The sequence below is a fragment of the Zingiber officinale genome, chromosome 2B (assembly GCF_018446385.1).
Source record: "Zingiber officinale cultivar Zhangliang chromosome 2B, Zo_v1.1, whole genome shotgun sequence".
Classification (NCBI taxonomy): domain Eukaryota; kingdom Viridiplantae; phylum Streptophyta; class Magnoliopsida; order Zingiberales; family Zingiberaceae; genus Zingiber; species Zingiber officinale.
The window spans coordinates 143,728,691-143,749,619 of NC_055989.1; the positions used below are offsets into that span (position 1 = coordinate 143,728,691).

The following is a 20,929-nucleotide window of genomic DNA, read 5'->3' on the forward strand; positions in this document are numbered from 1 at the left end:
ATTAATATAGTATTTAACCATTTTTTAAAGTCTTCTGTTTTTTTTTTAAAAAAATAAATTTATTTATTTATAACAATAATAATAATAAATACTTTTTAATTTTTTTAAAAAAACTATCATGACCAATTCAAGCTCCTTTAACAGGGATCCATACCTCTAACTAACTACAACTGAAAAGAAACCAACTCAAACCGAGTTCAACTATATTTAAATTTATTTATTTTCTTATCCAAATTATTTAAATTTATTTTTAAAATCTTATCAAATTCACTTATCAAGCTCAACATTTTTATAAATTAAATTATTAATTTACCAGATAAAATTTATATTATTATTTTTAGATAATTTAAGATTGTAAAAAGTTTATAAATGCTTATATTTTTAAAATTTAATAAATAAGTTTATTTATCCATAAATAAATTGAGTTTACTAGGGCTCACCTTGTTTATTTAAAATTAACTTACAATATATTTTACTAATAGAAACTTTTATAATGAGAGTTTGATCTGCTGCGCGCCATCTGCTGCTCGGCAGCATCCACGGCCAATGGTACGCGACCACGTAGGTTGACTGCCACATGTCAGCCGCGGACACTGCCACGCAGCAGAACATTACTCTTAATAATGATAGTAAAATCTCCATAACCATCACTGCTTTCTATCACCATTGCATCTCAAGCTCTATAATACAGTCAGGGAGCCAACAAATTTATACTATTACAACAAAGACACTGAAAAAGGATATCGATACTATCTGATAGCCAATCGAGAAGCTAGCAATTCCCGTGCTACGCAAGCAAAACTGTTTCGGAAAATGGTCTGTCTCTTAGTTCGCAATGCTAACACTTTCTCAGGCTGCATTGGCATAAAATGCTAATGATCTCGAGTAGTGATTCACTGTTCGTGTGTAAGCCACCATCAAACTTACTCTTTGTCGAAACTTAAACATGAATCCAGTTAAACAAAGGGACCTCTGAATTTTATGGACAGCGATTGTAGATCAGTGTTGTAGAGTACTAACTAGTCGCGCTCTACCGGGGTTAAGCAACGAGTGGGACATTATCCATCCCTACCAAATGAGAAGACATCGTCAATAGAGAGCTAAGAATTATTCAAAATATGAATCAGTTTGAATGATAGAAGGCAGTTTGAAAGTAGAATGCTTATTCGCTAATGCATCACCTGTTCAGTAGCTTTATTCTTGAATGTCGTATACGAAGATGACACGATCTTGCAAGACTCTGTGATATGAGAAAGAAAGTTGGCATTTGTAGCAAGCAACGGTTCTTCGTATCTCGATTGGCCGGTGCTCCTAAATTTTGAGTGTGACGAACAGATGAAAGACAGAAGAACATGAGCCTGTGGTAAAAGAAAGGTGCCCCATAAGTTAAGCAGGTGTTTTATGTATATTTGACATTTAGTAACCGGTGCTCACATGGAAAGCCGCTTTAAGTACATCGTCTGATTTTGCTTGATCCTTGAGCAATGCATAGATTTTACCCTTCGAAGGGTTATATGTGATCATGTATCTCTCCTCCTGTGATTGGGCAAACAACTCAAACTCCGAAAATAGAAGTAGAAGATGCAACAAATAAAGCTGGGAATGTGAATTAAAATTGCAGCGAGCAGGAATCATAAGATCAAATATACCTCGAACAAGGGCTGGATAGCGACAAATGAAGATGGCTCCTGGAATGCTTCAGAAAATCTTGATCCTGAACATAAGGTAAAATAGATATAGCAGTGCAAATTGTAAAGGTGAATAGGAAGAGTCATTTATTTGTCGCATACCTATAACAATTGGTGTCCGGTTAGACCATGGAGGATTAAAAATGTTCTCCTTTACATTGCCTTCCCTTAATGATGGAACAATCCCTAGAAAATTTCAAGCATTGTTAATAGAGGTTACAGAAGAAGATATTATACAAAAATCTATTCCAAAGATAGTCGAATGTCACTAAGTAGTCAGAGTAATAGAAGTGAAATACATACTTAAATTGGATAGAATTGGAAGTGCGAGGGATAAAACACACTCTAGTTAAGAGATGAATATTTCTAGTGGCATAGGCTTGCATAGCATATAATGCTGTTTCCATATAACCAACCCTCGATAGTTTGGACTACTAACACAACTTGAAATAGAAAAAACTGCTTAGAAGAAAATATGAGTTTCCTTCTTTCCACTTTCTAAAAATGAAAAACCATATCATTATTATCGAACACCATTACCAGTTTATTTGATTTTACTGTAACAGCAGTAAATATCTATTATACACACAACTCTTTCAAACTTCTCTGTTCATTAACTTCCTTAGAATTTTGCAAACATCACATTGCCTACTTGATAGATCCATCAAATGAGGGTAGACTTTAGTTATACTATTTACTAGCTGAAGTTGATCAGAAAAGTAGTTAAGCACACAACATCAAAGTACTTCATGATATCTTGGTGCAAACAAAAATGCATTTAAACTGTATATATCTTGCTTCACGTACCAGTCTTGATGAAGGAATCCACTGCCACAGCAAATCTTTCCCTGTTTAATGTATTCAATACTACTGATTTGACCTAGCAAAGATGTAGAATACACATAATAAACTTGTTGAAATAGTAAAAAATGACACACAGCACCTTAAGCCGACAGAGACTAACCTCCTGATATGAGCTAAACAGATACCCACATGACAAGAATGTGAATGAGGCCACCAAAGATGGATTTCTTTTTGATATCATGATAGACAGTCCAGTACCCAACTTAAACAAAAAGGGAAAATTTCTATCAGTAGCATTTTGATACAGTTCTACAGCAAAAACTTGTAAAGGAAGGAAAATGAGGGAAACGTCAGACAATTTATCTGATTCTTGAATGATAACATTTCTCTGTCAAGCATAAAGGCAACAGAGTGTAACTTATTCAAAAAAGAAGTTATTCCTGATAGTAAGAATGAAGCAAATGCAAGTGAAGAATGATTTCATCGATATTATAATTGTCTGAAAGACTTTTTCTGTAGAACTTAATTCTATTTAGCATTTGTGAAGGATCCAAAAGAATGCACACTAAGTCAAGTTGGCATGCCTTCTGATCTACAAGTTAAAAGCTTTCTGAGGTAACTATGAATTTATTTCATTTCTTTAATTTTCTCTTCTTATTAGGTTCCAATTTTGAAAAGCTTGCAAGAACTAAAGCCCATCTAGAGAATAAAACTTTGTGGCACCAAAAAGATAGAAATTTGAAAAGATAGCATACCGTACACAACCTGCTTTACCAATTCGACTCATTCTAAATTTTGCAGAAGTTAATATGCTTGAAGAAACATCAAAAGTTTTTTTTTATTTAGGTCAAGTCATTGAAATTGAGAAACAAGCTAGAAAAAGGGATAGTAACTGGACTAACCCATGCATAATAAAGTAATAGCATGCACAAGTCTACACTGCAAGAATAGTTGGGACGACTGCCTACCGAAGTGGAAAGTGTTCTCAAACTTTTAGAATGTCTATATTCCAGGTAATTGTTGAACAAAATAGCCTACCAGATCAGCGATATTGGCAACACATTCTCCTTTAGCAGTGACGTCCCCTATATTTTCTCCTTTGGCATAGGCCTTGTAGATTGGAGTACGTGTAGATGTCGATGTCACAGCAGCAACATTCTGCAAGGGAGACAATTAAGGTATCACACATCATGCAGATCCTATTATCCTCAAATGAAACTAGACATTGAGCGCATAGCTTTGCTTCCTAACCTTCAGAACATTGGCCACACAAGCAAGCGGCAAGAAAAGCTGTGGAACTGCAGCAGTTGCTAACTCTACTCCTGCACCTAACTCCATCAAAAGATCACCAGTAAAGCGAAGCTGTTGGAAATATAAACTATCAGTCAACAATTATTTACCATATACAGAAGCTATGAAATGGAAAGAGCACGAGGGTATACCTGCTTCAGATCATAGTCAAACTTTTTTCCTTGACGTGAGTAGAGCATTTTGCCAACCCGGCCAGCTCCATCCTGGATAGATTTTGAAGATATGATTAAAAGCCAAAATGAAGTACTTGGTCAAACAGATTCAGTATGGGAAAATGAAAATTGTTTCGACGAACCAACACAGGAAATATATCATTGTTTTTTTTATTCTTAAACTAACAAATAAGCAAATAATTCTTCAACTAAGCAATGCAAACTTTGATTGTTTTTACAGGATGAATTAAAGTAATTATTTACTTTACACACTCAAGCCAAGGGTATACACAGGAAAGGACAGTAACATCAGAAGAAAAAAGTTTAAATCTAGACATTGAATATTGCTATCTGAAATAGTTTAGGCTCATGGTCAAGAAAAAAGGTTTAGAAAAGATTAAGTCAAGATCATTACATAAGCAATAAGTGAATTCAACATAGACTACTAATTTTTCTGGGAAAAAAAAATTTACCTTGAGTATCCAATTGATGGCAACAGCACCTGATGCAGCTGTATTTTTGGATACTCCTACAGAGTTTAACAGGGTCCGTGTTGTGAAAACACCCATGGCTCCACCAAAGAAATGCTGAACAACAGAAAGAAACACTAGTGAGGAACTCAAAACAAAAAAGAAATAACAATTTCCTTCATTGCTATAAGAATAAAGTAACAAATGGATTCACACTACTTCAGATAAACTAGTATTTACCTTCAAAGCCCTCCATCTCATATATGGGACATAAGAAGGGGTCACACTGTCAGGAAAACCTTCAGGCACTACATACGATCTTACGAATGACATCAACTCCTGCATGTGAATGCGTATTTAGCAATTCAGCATGGATCTACAATAGCCATCTTAAATACACAAAATATAAGTCGTCACTTGCCTTAGGAGTCACAGGAAAAAAATCGACAATACGTTCAGGAATTTAAGCATAAATAACTTATCTCGATCATCACAGAGGTACGTAGGTGAACAAGATGATCCACATTATAGGGGGCAAAAATGAACTAGGACAGCATGGTGAAAGACTAAGGGCAAGCTTCCTCATTTCACAGGATGCATATTGTTCAATATCCGATTTTAGTTTCTACAAAGCCAAGATATTGTCTTGACAAACATTTCTAGGGAAAGCGACCTTGAAAACATCTTCAGTATAATGATTTATGATCTGTCATCTTCCTTAACCTACTGAAGGCAGAGTCTTTCTTTAGAACATCAGTGAACAAGAGACAGTGCCATATAAAAGGCATATATAGTCTTGCTTCGTTTCACCAAAAGAGATTAAAATCAATGCAGAGACGAATCGAAGCAAAAGAATGCTCAGAGATGTCACCTCCAAGGGATCCACGGGGCTCTGCATCGGGACGGCGCGCAGAGACGGTCCCTTCCGCGCCTTAGTTCCGGGCGGGCATTCCACGTCGTCCAGCACATAACTCCACCTCCTCCCGTCGATCTCCTCGCAGCAGAGGACCCTGGGCGCGGCGAGGGCGAGGCCGAGGCCGGGGTCGACGGTCGCCCCGAGCCTGACCTCGGTCTGGATCCGGTCGTCCCGCAGCGGCAGAGCGGTGGGTGAGGCGAGGGTGGCGACGGCGTTGGCGCGGACGGCGTCGCGGACGATGTCGCGGGCCTCGAGGCTGGTCGAGGGCTTCAATGGACCCGGAGCCATGGTCGGATCGAGGCGGCGGATTGGGCGCTGGAAGAGTGAGGAAGGGGGGATTTAGAGGGCGAGAGTAGAGGGGTCGCCTCGGTTGTGTCGCCGGCGATTTTGGGGGCGTCGTCGGGGTTGTGACAGCTCCGCATAAGCATAAATACTAAGAAAGGAAATAATAAAGAATTGGAGGGTGGCGTCCAAACTGTTGCAAAATTGGTGGCTCCCCTGGCTGCGGGTCACCGAACCGGTCCGAGTTGGTCCATTTTTCCAAGTCGAACCTTCTATGGTGAAAAATATGCTCAGCAAAGAAAATAAAACTAACGAAGATTCATGATGAAGCTTTCTACGTATATTAACCCAGGACTGCGTTGTTAGAGCGAATGGAGTTTACTATCTAGAAAGGGAATAAATTATAAAGAATATTTATCCTAATCTAATTAAATATTTTGTATTTAATAAAAATTAATTTTAAAATCTATTAATGTAACCATCTATACAGCACCAAGTATATTAATCCAGCGAGTCGAGATGGCAACGTGTCCATGTCCGGATTGAGATGGGTTTGATCAAATCTGAGATCCGTCATATCTCCTTTTGGTTCCATCCCGTCTTGTCTCGTCCTGCGAATTTAGTAGGGCGGATCCAAATTAGATCTGTTATATTTTATTTTTTTAAAATATAAAATTTTAAAATTTAAAAAATAATTAAATATTAAATTTATTTTTCAACATTTATATAATAATATTTTATAATCTTCATAATATTATCATAAATTAAAATCTATCAATTTTAATTCAATAAAAAATTAATTATCAATTTTTATTCAATTAATATTTAATAAATAAATAAATAAAAATAAATAAAATATTATATGGCGCGAGTCCAGGGCTGGTCCGGTTAAATCCGTGACCCACCCCGGATCCACCTTGAGACCCATTTAGACGGGTCTAATCCATCTCATTGTCATCATATTATTTAATAATTAAGATAATTATATTCATCCTAGATGTTTCTTGTAACGATGAGAGACCCGATAGACGTTTCTCGTAATGATGGGAGACTTGATAAATAAAAGGACAAAAGGAAGTAAATAAGTGTGTTATTGATTAAGAGTGAGATTGATATTGATGATAACATATGATATAAATTAAGAGAGAGGACAAGTTATTTTGAAATTTTTATTTGATACGACTCGTGTGCTTGAATAATTTATAAATGTTTAACATTATGACGATAAATGTGTTATAAAAAAAAGTATTTAGTTAAAAATAATAAAATAAGATAAAATTTATATATAGATACTCATTTTGAATACTTAATCAGTTGGATCAACTAACTTGTTCAGGGGCCTAGCTATATAAGGCTCAAGAGGTATTACCCTTTGTAATTCAAAGAAAATATTAATACGATGAAAAAAATATTAAAAAAATGATATATTTATAAATTTTGAAATTTTCTTGTCTTTTTAACAAAAAAAAATTCCAATTAAAAACTTTTCAGTCAAACTCATTTTCCTCTTTTTCCGAATTAATTCTCTATCCATTTTCTCCTTCCTTCTCTAATCCCGAACTTTTATTTTCCCTTTTTCATTTTTTTTCTTCCTCTAATTTCTTTCCAATTCTTTTTCCTAACTCTAATTTTACCCACAAGATCTTCCGCGACATGTCGCTACCCTTATAGCAAGTTACTGTCGTCGCACACCGATTGCTACCATCGTCGTTATCATTTTTGCATTTCTGTCGTCTTCACTTGGCTAACACAATCTCTTCGCCGGAACACCTTTTAATCGAGATGAAATTTTTTTGATTGATTTCTTTCGCTTAGTCGACATTATTATTTTTCGTCAACATCATCGTCATCATTCAATTCCGTCACTTTACCTCTCTGAATGAAAATCCTAATTATGCACTGTGTCCGTCCAGTGACAAATATTTATTTCATAAAGTATTTAACAGAGGAATTAGCTTGCAGCTGAACGCTGAGCCGCTGACCGTTAAAAACTTGCGTGGTGCGAGTCCATACGTGTCACTGTTCGTGTTTGTCCCATGCCGTCCCATGCCGTCCACTTGAGTCAGCTCTAATTGTCCTTTTATTTTTCAAGTGCACGCCTAATAAATATATATTTATACTTTTCCTAATTAATTGGATAAAAGTAATAAATTTATAATAATTTTTTTAATTATTCATTTAGGTGATTTATAAGCTATAAAACCGTATTAATTCTACCTTAATTCTCATGTTTCTTTTATTATTATTTCTTTTATTATTTGTGATTATCAAAAGAGATTTTCTCAATATATCTTTTAAAAATTAGATTTTAATCAAACAATTAAGAAGAATACTTTTTGCGTCCTAAATATTCATTTTTATCTCAAAATGATGATCATTTTAAATTTTATAGTGAAAACTAGCAAAATTATAAACGTGAAGAAAACTTTGGCTAGTGTAAATCTTAGTCACGATCCACCTTGTAGTAGTGTGATGAAACAACCTCCACAAGCTTGCTTTGAGGTCAAACAAACCCTAAAATATCTCACACCATATCGAGCCAAAACGCACATAACTTGTCTCCGATTCATACGATAGTATTTTTTTTTAATCAAACACTAATGCTCACTTTTTTATCTTATCATAAAGATCGATTATATTACTTCGGGCATGAAACTATCCTTATCTTAGATCGTGCATCCATTTCTCATCCAATTGTTGTGTATGACTCATTTCCACCGTTTATGTAACCCTAATTGCATGAACACCAATCGAGTAGAGTAGGATGTTGATGCAAGACCGATACACCCACTAGGGTGAGCCCCGATATAGAATGTGCTCCAATTTGCATACGATGACACTATATATATGCATCCCTAGCTACAACACAAGTCTAGCGAAGTTTGAGCTCTTAGGGTTTGTTCTACTGAAACCCTATTTTCGAACATTTCAAAAACTTGGAACTAAAGTAGGTAGAGAGGATGATGAAGTCTTGTTTCGGGGACTTGATGCTGACGATGGTCCTATTGGCTTCGGGAGTTCGAGTTAGCTTCGGTGCTTTGTCTTCGAGTTATTATGCCATGACATGCCCATTTGTTGAGTTCACGGTGAGAAACACCGTGAGCCAAGCCTTGCAAAGTGATCCTACCCTTGCGGCAGGTCTCCTCAGGCTCCACTTCCATGACTGTTTCGTTCAGGTTTAGTTCTCGTCATCGCGCATCAGTTAATCTTCCTTTGTTTTCGACACACTTTCGGTTAACTATATATCATGAGTTGTAGGGATGCGATGCTTCTATTTTGATTGACGCTAGTGACAAAACAGCTGAGAAGGATTCGCCCGCCAACGAAAGCATTCGCGGGTATGAGGTCATCGACCAGGCGAAGCAAATGCTGGAGGCTCAGTGCCCCGGGGTCGTCTCGTGTGCTGATATCATTGCTATAGCAGCTAGAGATGCTGTTCTATTTGTAAGAACCAACGAATTATTCTTCATCCATCATCATCATTGTTGTCATCATCTACATGTATATCGTATTCATTGAATCGATAACAATATAATTAGGCCGGAGGTCCATATTACGACGTAGCGAATGGAAGGAAGGATGGTAGAAGGTCGAGAATAGAAGACACGATTAACTTGCCACCCCCAACCCTAAATAGCACCGGACTCATCCAGATGTTTGCTCAGCATGGCTTTAATGCTCAGGAATTGGTAGCTTTATCCGGTAAGCAAACTCGACTACTAACCCTGTTACACTTACCTTTTCTTTGATCGCAAATGTGAATTGTGACCGTTAGGGGCTCACACTTTGGGGGCCGCGAGGTGTGTATCGTTCAATCAAAGGTTGAGCAACTTCGACTCGACCAATGAAGCTGACCCGACGATGGACTCCAACTACGTGAGGATGCTGCGGAGGACGTGCAACACGGGAAACAACACGCAGGTGGGGTTCGACTACACGAGGAACCGATTCGACGTCAACTATTTCTACGCGCTGCAGGCAAGGATGGGGCTCCTCATGTCCGACCAGACTCTGTATAGCGACCCTCGGACACAGTCGATTGTGAATTCTTATTCGATGGACCCAAGGAGCTTCTTCTCTGATTTTCAGCAGGCAATGATCAAGATGGGGACCCTAGACATCAAAGAAGGCAATCAAGGGGAGATCAGGCTAAATTGCAGAAAATTCAACTAAAGGAAATTTTTAAAAAATTAAATAAATAAATATTTTGTTAAAAAAAAAAAGTTCTATGCTTTGTGTGCTCCCTCCATGTTGTAATAATTTGTGCTCTAGATGTTATGGATGTTAGTCTTTATCCGACTCAAGTGTAAATTTAATGTTGATCCATACACGGGTCGATTTTTTTTTCTATTATTTGTAGTAATTTTAATTTAAATTAGGATTAAAGTTCTAATCGAAAAATATAATTACAAGCTCCATGTTTTCGAAAATATTATTTAAGCTGAAAAAATATTTTTTTAATGCATTTTATTCATCATATTTCGGTTAGTGAAGGAATTTATTAAAATCATACAATTTGTTATTTTATCGAAATATGATTGGATTTGACGGAGAGTAAATTTGAGAATTTATTAAATGCAATTACAATAAGAGATATTGAAGTTATGTTTACTTGAAAAGAAATAAGAGAGGGGAAGGACCATTTGCTACTTCTTCTCACTCCTTCCCCTCTCTTCCTCTCAAGTAATCAAGATCTGTGAGCGTTCGCTCGATTCCTCTCCATCATTGATTCCACACTTCCCTTGTTTCCTAAGTTGTGAATCATGTGATAAAATCGATTGATTGATCTAAAGAGTTCGAAATGACATGAAATTTAAATCATACGTGTTCATCTAATTCTCCTAATTATATCCATATTCTCAAACATCAATTTAACTCACTATATTAAGAATAATAATTTGTTAAATTCGAATTAAAATTTCTAAACAAATTTGCATTAAAAAAATCATTAAAATTTTTAAACAAATTCGTATTAAAAAAATTATTGTCTTAATATATTATATCAAATTGATGTGATTGATGACCTAAAGAGCTTGGAATAATATGAAATCAAGTCTCATGTTCATCTAGTTCTCTTGATTATATTCATACTCTTAAAAATTAATTTGCCACACTATATTAAAAACAGTAATTTTTTTAAGCATAAAGTGAATTTTTTTAATCAATTGATACAATGTAGTAATCTAAGACTTTACTATGCCGATGAATAACATCCCGAATGGATTGTTACAATATAGCTATCAATTGAGGTAAATACGGGACAAAATAAGTATGAGATACATGATTTGATAATTTTAAAACTTAGCTTTCTGATTTTGATATTCAAAAACTTCATCTCCGTGGTTCGATAATTTACCAAAATAAATTAAGGGAAGCTTAAACAACTATTTCAACAACTATTTTATTTACACTTTTTACACTTGAACACCTCGTAACTCGGCTCTACTTAACTCATTTACAACCCTAACTCTGCCAAAGCTGCTTTACGCCCTTAGAACAATATATCTCTACGGTGGAGTAGCTTTGGTCATAGTTGCTCGACCTGATAATCCACCCTTGGGCAAAGTTACTACGAGGTGGAGCACACCAGAGGTAATTTATGTATCAAATTATGGATGAAACACTGTTTTAATAATTTTTAAAAGACGAGCAAATATATTCTACCTATTTTTAATCCCTTATCAAGTTCCCAAAAAACCTGAACACGTCCAAACTGTGAAAATCAAATGAATTTGTATTCATAAAAAATCAATAATGACATCTTTATCACTGGCCCTATTCTTTGTTTGAATATAATAAATTTAAGATGCCTAGCTTTAAAGAGTTGGGTCAGGATTTCAAGCTGACCTGTACAATGTTGCCAGCTCAGCAGCCACATCAGCATGAAAAAATAAGCAAGGATTCGGACTAAAAGCTTCAGAATCCCATTAATGCCGAAGAGAGGGCGAGTAGAGGACCCAAGGCATTAGGAGCAAACTTCCTCGCGAAGAGGAAACAGACGGATGTTGGTTTCGAGTTGTAAGTACATGAGGTGCCGTTGTTTCTAATCGACCGGATAAAGTCTGCCGTAATGTTGGGAGCACCGTATGTTGCCGGATGAGGCCCGCTCCTTGACCAATCGACCCAGGTTACGGTCCGATTGGAGTTTAGAGACCCATGGAACATGTTCAAGTAAGTCGGTATATAGTGCTCGTCGGGATAACAAGAAGGCTTGCAATATTTCCGGAATATCGAGTAGTACTGGTAATCTGCCACGATATACACCGCCAGTTCTCGGTTGAGCTCAAACCACTGAGAACCTTTCCTCCAGTGATAGAGCTTGATTGTTGGGGCCATGCGACGGTTATAACGGCCACGGGCTTCTTGTGAGTTCTCGTCGTAGGATTCAACAAAGCTTTGAGCAGAATAAATGAGGTAGTTGTAGACGGTGGTGAAGTTGTACACCGGAATGCAACTTTCAGAGAGGAGGACAAAGCGTTCGTTGGAGAAATCCAGCAAAGCATTGGCCAAGAGACGCTTCTCTGCATCTACTAATGTTACTGATCCCCAAGAAACCTCCTGCATGAAGAGAAGTTGTCAGCATCGAGAAATCACAGCATTTGCGAATATGCTAGTTAACAAATTCTTCATCATACTCTACTAGGAAAAGAAAGATTTATCGATTTAGCGTTTATATTGAAGTGCATACTAATTTTGTGTGCTCGGCTGTTTACTCACAATGACTGAAATCCCATCGGTTCAACTAAAGTTAACATTCTTAAACCAGTTTACCACCAGCAAAATAAGCTGTTGCAAGTGACACGATTATATCTTCATTTTTCAGTTCTATGCTTCTAACTAATATTGTGTTTATTTGGAGAGAAATAAGAGGAAAAGACAAGAGAAGGAAATGAATTTGCTAATTTCTCCTGTTTAGTATGGCTACTAATTTGTCTGGATCAGAATCTTAAACGTCCAAGTAAACAAGAGAATTTGAAATTTTCTTTTCTTTTCGCCCCTACTACCATCCAAGTAGAGGCCACACGGTTTTCCATTCAGTATCAGCAAAGCAATCAAGATAGGAGGAAATGAGTGAAAGTAAGATAATGTAATTGTTTTCAATTTACTTGCAAACTAGTTTCTTTCTCTACTATTTCCTCATCCCTTCAAGCAATTATAGCCAACTAAACAACACTTGAAGATCACACATACATACCCTCACTAATCATAGCAAAGTTCATACCTTGATTGGAATGATACTGTTCTGATACCGTATTAGTAACTCGATGTATGGTGTTGGTGGAGAATTGGTTGAAGATGAAGAAAGGAGATGAAAAAGAAGAAGAATAAGAAGAGCATACATCTATATTCCTAACTCTCATATGGAATGGTACAATTGTAACATTATATTACATAACAAAGGCTAAAAAAAACATAGCACATCAAAGGGTGTTGAATGTTAGTATGACACGATACTCATCGACATCATTGACACAACAACACAAGATAAATTGCTTGTGCCAAGTAATTTCGAATTCTAGTAACTTATCAGAACAATACGTTTCGACCATATCACCCAACACGGTATGAAATTTCAAACTATGCACCATACACTATCCTACAACAAGGTCAAGGAAAAGCAATTCATCTCTCACCATAACTAAGAACCTTCAACCAATGAAAGCCTCATGCATCAATGAATCTATATATGTGAGACGCTAAGAACTACAACTTGCAATTTCGATCATGAGACTAAACATGCATTAGAGAAATTACTACAAAAACAAAAGATGAATCTTACCTCGCTAGGGATCTGCCGGCCATAGAAAGCAGAGTTTGTAGAGACATTAAGTTTGTAATCAGGAAGTGTGTGGAGATACACTGAATACTGGCCCTCATGGCCTTTGAAGAATCTGTCCCATAGCCGAGCGAAAGGCAGAGTCCCCCTTGTCATGAACATAAAGGCAACCTTCGGCACCCTTTGAAATGGGTACTCCTCCATTTTCGGCGCCATCGAAGCTCTCCAGAATAGCTCCTCATCTGTCATACTATGAATCAGATGCTGAGGAGTCACGAAGCTCTTGAAGCCCAGAAAGTCCTTATCGCAGTTGACAGAGTACATTGTGCCCGGGAAGAAGATTTCGGTCTGTGCGTTGAAGCGACCGCTCAACGATAAGCCTATGACCAGCCCCGCCATGAATACGACCAGAGCAGAAATGAATTTGATCAGCCTGGTCGACCAGTTTTTCCTCGAAGGCAAGTGGAAGAAGTCAGCTTCCTCTTCGTCAGGTTTGTTCCTTGGCTTCATCTTGTAATTTTCCGATCAAAGGAAGATCTTGATAGAAGAGGAAAGCGACCAAATCCACCAAAACCTAAATCCTTCGGGAAAAACTTGCAAAATCATCCAAACGCAATACCTACCCGGCCAGATATTTCAGAAGCAGATCCAGTTCTCCAAAGATCGAGCTTTGCCACCGATTCCTGCGGGCAAGTTTCTTCAGGAGCGATCACCAATGGCTCGTAGCTGCGTGCGTCTCGACGCCTCCAGCCGCCCCCCTTCCTTGGCAGCGATTCTAGGATTAAAGAACGAAGAATCGAGAGCTCGTGGAGAGAAGAAAAGAGGAAGAAAGATTAAAGAAAAATCGTCTTTTTGCTCTTCCGATCGATCGCAATTTTTTCATGGTCAACGGATCGACTGCGATCGAATCGCCCGTTTCAAAATGCGCACCAATGAATGTTGGTCATGAATAATATAATTAAATTTATATAATTATATAATAAAATTTGAGAATTTAAAAATAAATAAAATTACAAATTCCCCAACTTTCAAACTTGTTTGTTTCTTTACCTTTGACTATAAACAAACAATCTTTTAAATTTAGTAGTATGACAATAATAATAGTCCATAATTTCTACTATTTTTAATCTACTTTGCCCTCCTTTTCTATAAACTTTCGTGATAGATCGAAGAATGACTTTAGTTAAGGGAGTTGCATGATTTCAATCAAAATTTTGTGGAGAGATTGCGGTTTCGAGAAAAAGGGACAGTGGTCGCTCCCTTTGATCTTGTAGACACCACGAGCGGGGTTCTCTCGCACTAGCTTCTCTTGGATGTTAGGCGAGAGCATGCGGTCGTCAAGTGTTTGGATGAAATACCGTTGCACCGAACCATAGTTCTCGGGGGTTAGAGATAACTTCTCCATGATCGGTGGCAATGGAACGGGCCTCATGGAAAGCGAAGCCAAACTAATATCCTGCAAGCGTCGTCGTTTCGATAAAGAACTTTCAATAAGAATCCTCAAGATTTCAAGAGAAAGGTGAACCAAACCTTGTTAGGACTCTGATTGAAATATAGTCCCTTGAGCTGTTGTTTGTCGAACATTAGTCCGGTCGGAGGTTCGTCTCGCCCATTTCCATAAATTAGAAACTGAGACTCTTTCAGGAAAACATCGGCAGATGCTAACTGTAACCGGAAACAAAATTGCAGCTTTATAGTATCATAAGTTCATAACAAGCCCTTTCGATCCGTTGACAATGCTGAAATAAACTGAAACAATGATCGTGCTACTTACTTCCTCGGAGAGTATATCGAAAGGTTTCTGTCCATCCAATACCATTGTCGCAGCAACGAATATCGCCTTGGATACCTTTTTTGGGAAACACTCTGATGCATAAGATACAGAAGCACCTCCGCAGCTATGGCCGACCAATATGACCTGAAACTTATTTAACGATAAGCAACTTCAGGGTTCAAACAAAGGCATGCGTGGATGATCTTCTAACCTTTTCGTCGTCGGGGAGGCTCGCGAGATAATCGGTTAGCGGTTTTGAGTAATCTGCTAAGGTTGATATTTTGTTTGGATCTGTAGTATCGATCCCTGATCCTCGGAGATCCACAGCAACAGGATGCAGACCTACTTCCTCCAATAGTGAGACAGTTTTGTACCAACACCATGCTCCAAACCCTTCTCCATGAACTAGAACAATTTTCTTCGTTTGAAGATTCTCGAGAAAAACTTGCTGCTGAAAGTGCATTTTCGTGTTCCAACGAAAATTGTTAGCCTCTTAACCCGAAATAGAAATCGATAATGAGAGGAAATAGAAATCAATAGTGAGCTAGAATCTCTAAAAGCCTATGAGAATTAAATGAGGTAAATTTTCGCGTACTGAACCCTTCGTCTTTGATGCATACCTGTGTCGGATACTCTTCGTCCAAGTCTGAGTGCATAGGGTAACTAGTATTCAATTTCCAATAATTAATGAGAACGATATGGGATTCACAGATGCAACTAAAAGTTCAAACCCATGTGAAAGGAGATCTAGATCTCCTGGTCCACAAAAAAGTGGACCAGGGGATGGTCCACTCCCAATTACGGTCGGATCGCAACTGTGATCCGGCTGCAATTGGTTGCGATCCCTTCTTAAGTTCATCGTCCCATCAGGTTATAGTTTGGGTCAGAGCGGACGGTTGGAGGCCGCCGGAAGTAGGCAAGTGTCCAAGTTGTCTGGCGCTGAGCAGGGGGCGGCCTTCGGGCGGCCCACTCAAACTCAAACTATAACCTGGCGGGGACGGTGAACCCAAGGAGGGATCGCAACCAATTGCGACCGGATCGCAGTTGCAATCCAGCCGCAATTGAGAGTGGTCCATCCCCTGATTCACTTTTTTTGTGGACCAGGAGATCTGCTCCCCTGTGAAACATATTGAACACAATAAGGCATACTGTATTGTACTAATCATACAAGAGTGGGAATGATGTTCATGGCAAAAGATCGGTAGGTTTCAATGACAAAGATTTTGTTTTATGGGAGATGCAAAGAGTTTGAGCCATTGACGAATATAACATTGGAAAATTGCTTGAATGAGCAACCTCTGACCAACTTTGGCATCGCGTCTTAACAATATTCTAACAAAACTAGAAGGAGCCTTACAATCCTTTCAAGCAACATGAAATAAACAAACAATTTTCTATGTAACTATAAAGATCTTATAAAGGAGTACCCATTTCGTCAAGACAAACGATTAAACGAGAATGTCTCGCATCAGCTGAACCTTGCAAAAAATTGGAAATTAATAGAGTGAAAATTACAAGTTTTGCTTTTATATTACAAAGAATCTTCGTTGTCTTGCATGATACTTATTTAAAGAAAAATAATATGAGTTAATTTTTCCTGATTTTATTAACTTAATTACCATGTTCTGATTAGGACTAAATTGTAGGAGTATTTGGAAGGAAAGGCACATGGAATAAACACAAGCTCGAGAGGGGTACACATAATTACCCTAGAAATTTTCGTATTATAGACTTTCTTATTTTATACACATAAAATACTGAATCGAAAGAGGAACACTCTTATAACAATAATAAGACTTTGTTAGTCCAACTATTTTCCGAAGGCAACATGAATTTAATCCCTCATTCAGACTCATACGAAGCTTTATAGAAATTTAAAAGAAATATATAGCTCGCTTAAATTACTTTTACTAACATGTAGTAAAAAAAATCTGACGGTCTCAACCTCTCACACCACTTTCAACTCTGATCGATTCAACTTCTTCAATACAATCTTAACCTCTTTTTAAACTTTTCTAGTAACCTCACATTCATCTCAACATTTTTATCACTACTAAACCAATTTTTTGGTAAAACTCTTCACACAAGGCATTGAAAACTCTTCGATTCTTTATCCTATACAAATCATTCTTTTACAAATCAAAAGCTTACACAAAGATACGTTAAAAAAGATATCCATTGCATCGATGTCTGAAGTATGCTTTTCTAGTTGAGTAGATATAACATGTATGTCCATGTGTACTTCATGTGCGGGCTCTGAGACAACTTAGTATCTACACTATTTTGCAAATCAACGATCTAGAAAGACTGAAAGAGAGCATTGAGTTCAAGAGAATCGATGACTAAGTCTAGCTATTTAGACCTTTATCACTAGAAAAAGGACAAGTATGAAGCTTTTTCAATCCTATCATATTTCTGTCTCCTCACAATTTAACTTGGAATTGCAATTTGTCTTTTGAATATCATAATGGGTATGTTTTATCGACAAAAGAAGTACGGTCCACAGGCCTTATCAGCATCTATATGACCTTGTCTCTCTTTGTATCGTGATTGCGAATTCAATCCTAACAGTGACTCTTAGCCATCCACACCTATATTATTAATATATACTGTGAATTTTCTTGTTTGTTTTTTTTGCCAGATGAAAATAAGAACACCATGCTAACTTTTAGCAGTTGGAAAAGCTATCATTGATTACTTACCAATCTGTAATTTCAAAAGGATAAAGCATTCAAGAACAAGCTTGTAGTTCGATGCATCAACAGAGTTGCAAGCAGAAGTTACCTGCTTTGGGTTAGCCAGCGAATCAGGGAGGTCTCGCCTCCGTGAGCTCGTGGAGCCGATCCTCCTTGACATGGAGCCTTCAAAGCGTTGCGACAGCTGAGTCTGCTGTATGGCAATCGCCAGCGCTCGACGGTGCAACAGCTCCTCCTCCGACGCCGCCATCGCTCGGTGTGACCTCGAAGCCGGATCCCGCTTGCTCCGCGATCTGGTTCCGCCTCCCGGATCCGCCTCAGGCATGCAGCCGCACGCGTTCCCCATGGAATAAGAGGGGAAACAACAGGGACGACTCTAGAACTAGAAAGAGGACAATTTTAAGCAACAATCTTAATCGATTTGCAGTTTCGACAAAGAAATCGGAAGATTACAACTTCAACGAGTAAAAAACAAAAAAAACTGAACTTTTTGAAGAAATATCCACACAGAAGGACCACAGAGCGTGGTCAATTCAAGAAAATTGACGGGAATCGAAGAACATAAAGGGTTCTTCCAAAAACCACACAAATAAATTCAACTACAATAATGAAAACTAAATCAGATTTTGCGAGTAGAGCAACAACAAAACCTGCAAAAATCGCAAGAAATAACCACAAAAAAAAACACAAAGGGCGAAAACCTGAGGAGTATCAAGACCAAGGATTCAGAAAGCTCCGCAGTAAAGATACCAAACAGAGATTCCGAATCAAAGCGCTGAGATTCGAGAAGGGAAGAAATTAAAGAGTTTGGAAGGGTTTGATGGGAGATTTCGGGGCTCTTTTCGTCGCCATTTCGGAAATCGTCCGATGAGAAAAAGCAGCTTGTGGTTTGGTCGCATGTCATTTAAATTCCAAATATTTATTTATTATTTTAAATAAAAATATCATTTAATATAATAATGACAATAATAATTGTATTTATTATATTTAAATTTTAAATATCGACTTTTTGTTAGATTTAGTGAAGAGAAAATTTGCTTTAAATGGTGAAAATATAATAGAAGATATAATCATTTAAACATATAAATGAATGATATTAATTCTTTTAAAAAGATAATAGTTTAATTTTCAAAAAAGAGTTTAATTAATATTTGACTTCGAACTTTTTAAAAAAATATATATGATTATTTTTTATAATATTTTTATAATTCTATATTTAAATATCTATATATATTTTTAATTAACTAGTTGCATTTTTAATCTAATTTTAAAATAGCCCAAAATAAAAAGGAGTTAAGAATTTTGATAGAAAGAGTTGTTGATTGGACTCTACTAGCTAATAACCACTCAACTATAATGGCCATGTGTCTCATTAAAGCATCTGACTAAGGGTGTCTTGTCCTTTTCTACATGGAAATTAAAATAAATAAATAATTATATTAATAACCCAAGTACTTGTTTATATTAATTGTAAACGAGTGCGACTCAATCCTTTTTCAAAAAGGTACAATATATACTCATACATGGTAGGCGCATAGCTAAGTTGGGACGGAGGAATGCGACTCCTCCCCAAATATGTATAATTGATAGAAATAAGTGCCTTCAATTATGCATCATTTTTACAAATCAACTCGTGGCCAAGACTTGACTAAGTTGATCATCACATGATAAAATTATCGAATCAAGTAAGGATCAATTTATGATGAAATAGAAAGAAATATTCTCTCATAAAATGATCTGCTCAGTTGTTTAATTTATCTCTCTATAAATAATTATGAAATTGATCGTATTATGTGTTGAGATAAATCTTTGCAAATCAACTCTCATACACCACTCTCATTTTTTTACTTTCCCAATTATGCAATATACACTCTCATTTTTTACTTTCCCAATTATGCAATATATATAAATATTTAATTATGCAATATACACTCTCACTTTTTACTTTCCCAATTATGCAATATATATAAATATTTATCTAAGACTTTTGATTGAGAGAGAACAATTAGAACATTTCACCTATTTTATAATTGCACAAGGGCTATCAGGCACATCCTACTACACATTTTGTGTACACAATTCATTATATTTGAGCACAAAAGCATATAGTGAAAAAGTCATTTCACTTTTTTCTTTTCAATTCTACTATTTTCTCTAGTAAAACCTTATCCTTAGTTCTCTACCCCATCTGTCACCTTGCTACGCCGCCACCTTCAATTCACAGCAGAGAAACTCAATAGAGAGATCGACAGCCTGACAATCTCTAATCTCTAACTCCAAACTCGAATCCTACCAATCTGTTACTGGCAGTCCCTGATCTCCATTCTCCAAGCTCTTGTTTGAAGTGAGATTTTTTACTTCCTTTCTTTCTGTTTCCCTTTGATACGGAGGATATTGGAAACCCCACGTAGGTGGTAATCATTTTTCGAATGAGTTGGTCAAAGTCCAGTCAGATCAATGTGATTATGGATAACCAATTGGACTAAACGAACCCCCAAGAAAAAATGGTGACTCACCGCACCAAGGTCCTTTTAGATTAGAGACATGTTGTCGACCGTACTTTCTCGACTACAATGGCTATGCTCCATTCAACTCGGCTCACTCCCTCTGACTTAGCCTTTCAAAGGACCTTCATTCAATCGAAGTACTTCTACCCATTGACCGCTCAGCTAGTTTAGTGGCATCATTCCAGTTAGATTCTTGTAACTTTAATGGCTTGACTCCTCCTAGGGTTGTAAATGAACCAAGCGTTCATGAACAAGCTTGGTGTTTGACTTGGTAAGAACTTGTTTATGTTCGTTTAATATACACAAGATTAATTAAATAAATAAGCTTGAACAACTCGTTAAACTAAATAAACAAGCTTGAACACATATGTGTTCAACTCATTAACGTTCATGAACAATATTCATAAACAGCGTTCGTGAATAATGTTCATGAACCATATTCATTAATAAAAATCTTTTTAATATGCTAAATAAATAATAAAATAAAATAAAATAAACAAATAAGTTTAAATTTTCAAGCTTAACAACCAATCAAACAACTAAAGTTTTCAA

General features: G+C 36.9%; 4 protein-coding genes across 5 annotated transcripts; 1 reads left to right on the plus strand and 3 right to left on the minus strand.

Moving 5' to 3' along the window:
- Positions 1 to 637: 637 nt before the first annotated feature.
- LOC122047556 (protein root UVB sensitive 6-like) lies at positions 638 to 5,770 on the minus strand. The gene is made up of 13 exons (XM_042608918.1): positions 5,297 to 5,770; positions 4,666 to 4,764; positions 4,429 to 4,542; positions 3,935 to 4,006; positions 3,744 to 3,854; positions 3,531 to 3,650; positions 2,653 to 2,754; positions 2,496 to 2,568; positions 1,791 to 1,874; positions 1,650 to 1,714; positions 1,435 to 1,536; positions 1,182 to 1,358; positions 638 to 1,068 (listed from the first exon to the last, which is right to left on the minus strand). The coding sequence occupies exons 1-13, from the start codon at positions 5,627 to 5,629 to the stop codon at positions 1,000 to 1,002; spliced, it is 1,521 nt and encodes a 506-aa protein (XP_042464852.1). The 5' UTR covers positions 5,630 to 5,770; the 3' UTR covers positions 638 to 999.
- Positions 5,771 to 8,477: 2,707 nt separating this feature from the next.
- LOC122049627 (peroxidase 47-like) lies at positions 8,478 to 9,969 on the plus strand. The gene is made up of 4 exons (XM_042610989.1): positions 8,478 to 8,799; positions 8,882 to 9,067; positions 9,163 to 9,325; positions 9,399 to 9,969. Exons 1-4 carry the CDS (start codon positions 8,584 to 8,586, stop codon positions 9,794 to 9,796), a joined length of 963 nt encoding a protein of 320 aa, XP_042466923.1. The 5' UTR covers positions 8,478 to 8,583; the 3' UTR covers positions 9,797 to 9,969.
- Positions 9,970 to 11,159: 1,190 nt separating this feature from the next.
- Positions 11,160 to 14,336, minus strand: LOC122047557 (glycosyltransferase BC10-like). The gene is made up of 2 exons (XM_042608919.1): positions 13,404 to 14,336; positions 11,160 to 12,181 (listed from the first exon to the last, which is right to left on the minus strand). The coding sequence occupies exons 1-2, from the start codon at positions 13,908 to 13,910 to the stop codon at positions 11,540 to 11,542; spliced, it is 1,149 nt and encodes a 382-aa protein (XP_042464853.1). The 5' UTR covers positions 13,911 to 14,336; the 3' UTR covers positions 11,160 to 11,539.
- Positions 14,337 to 14,385: 49 nt separating this feature from the next.
- Positions 14,386 to 18,761, minus strand: LOC122047558 (putative methylesterase 14, chloroplastic). Of its 2 annotated transcripts, none has more exons than XM_042608921.1 (6): positions 18,572 to 18,761; positions 17,959 to 18,252; positions 15,386 to 15,622; positions 15,175 to 15,318; positions 14,931 to 15,065; positions 14,386 to 14,856 (listed from the first exon to the last, which is right to left on the minus strand). In XM_042608921.1, the coding sequence occupies exons 2-6, from the start codon at positions 18,214 to 18,216 to the stop codon at positions 14,584 to 14,586; spliced, it is 1,047 nt and encodes a 348-aa protein (XP_042464855.1). In that variant the 5' UTR covers positions 18,217 to 18,252; positions 18,572 to 18,761; the 3' UTR covers positions 14,386 to 14,583. The 2 variants fall into 2 exon arrangements, with proteins under 2 accessions (XP_042464855.1, XP_042464854.1); XM_042608920.1 differs by having other exon boundaries at positions 15,386 to 15,625.
- Between the last annotated feature and the right edge of the window lie 2,168 nt (positions 18,762 to 20,929).

What these genes read in the sequence shown, in the direction of transcription:
- LOC122049627 (XM_042610989.1), top strand. Translation starts at nt 8,584, where the DNA reads ATGATGAAGTCTTGTTTCGGGGACTTGATGCTGACGATGGTCCTATTG. An exon ending in CTAGAGATGCTGTTCTATTT is followed by an intron (nt 9,068 to 9,162) that starts GTAAGAACCAAC and finishes CAATATAATTAG; the next exon opens with GCCGGAGGTCCATATTACGA. An exon ending in GGAATTGGTAGCTTTATCCG is followed by an intron (nt 9,326 to 9,398) that starts GTAAGCAAACTC and finishes TGTGACCGTTAG; the next exon opens with GGGCTCACACTTTGGGGGCC.
- LOC122047557 (XM_042608919.1), bottom strand. Translation starts at nt 13,910, where the DNA reads ATGAAGCCAAGGAACAAACCTGACGAAGAGGAAGCTGACTTCTTCCAC. An exon ending in GCCGGCAGATCCCTAGCGAG is followed by an intron (nt 12,182 to 13,403) that starts GTAAGATTCATC and finishes CTCTTCATGCAG; the next exon opens with GAGGTTTCTTGGGGATCAGT.
- LOC122047556 (XM_042608918.1), bottom strand. Translation starts at nt 5,629, where the DNA reads ATGGCTCCGGGTCCATTGAAGCCCTCGACCAGCCTCGAGGCCCGCGAC. An exon ending in CCATCAATTGGATACTCAAG is followed by an intron (nt 4,007 to 4,428) that starts GTAAATTTTTTT and finishes AAATCTATCCAG; the next exon opens with GATGGAGCTGGCCGGGTTGG. An exon ending in CCGGACACCAATTGTTATAG is followed by an intron (nt 1,715 to 1,790) that starts GTATGCGACAAA and finishes CCTTATGTTCAG; the next exon opens with GATCAAGATTTTCTGAAGCA.
- LOC122047558 (XM_042608920.1), bottom strand. Translation starts at nt 18,216, where the DNA reads ATGGGGAACGCGTGCGGCTGCATGCCTGAGGCGGATCCGGGAGGCGGA. An exon ending in CGCTGGCTAACCCAAAGCAG is followed by an intron (nt 15,626 to 17,958) that starts GTAACTTCTGCT and finishes ATGCACTTTCAG; the next exon opens with CAGCAAGTTTTTCTCGAGAA. An exon ending in TCAATCAGAGTCCTAACAAG is followed by an intron (nt 14,857 to 14,930) that starts GTTTGGTTCACC and finishes CGACGCTTGCAG; the next exon opens with GATATTAGTTTGGCTTCGCT.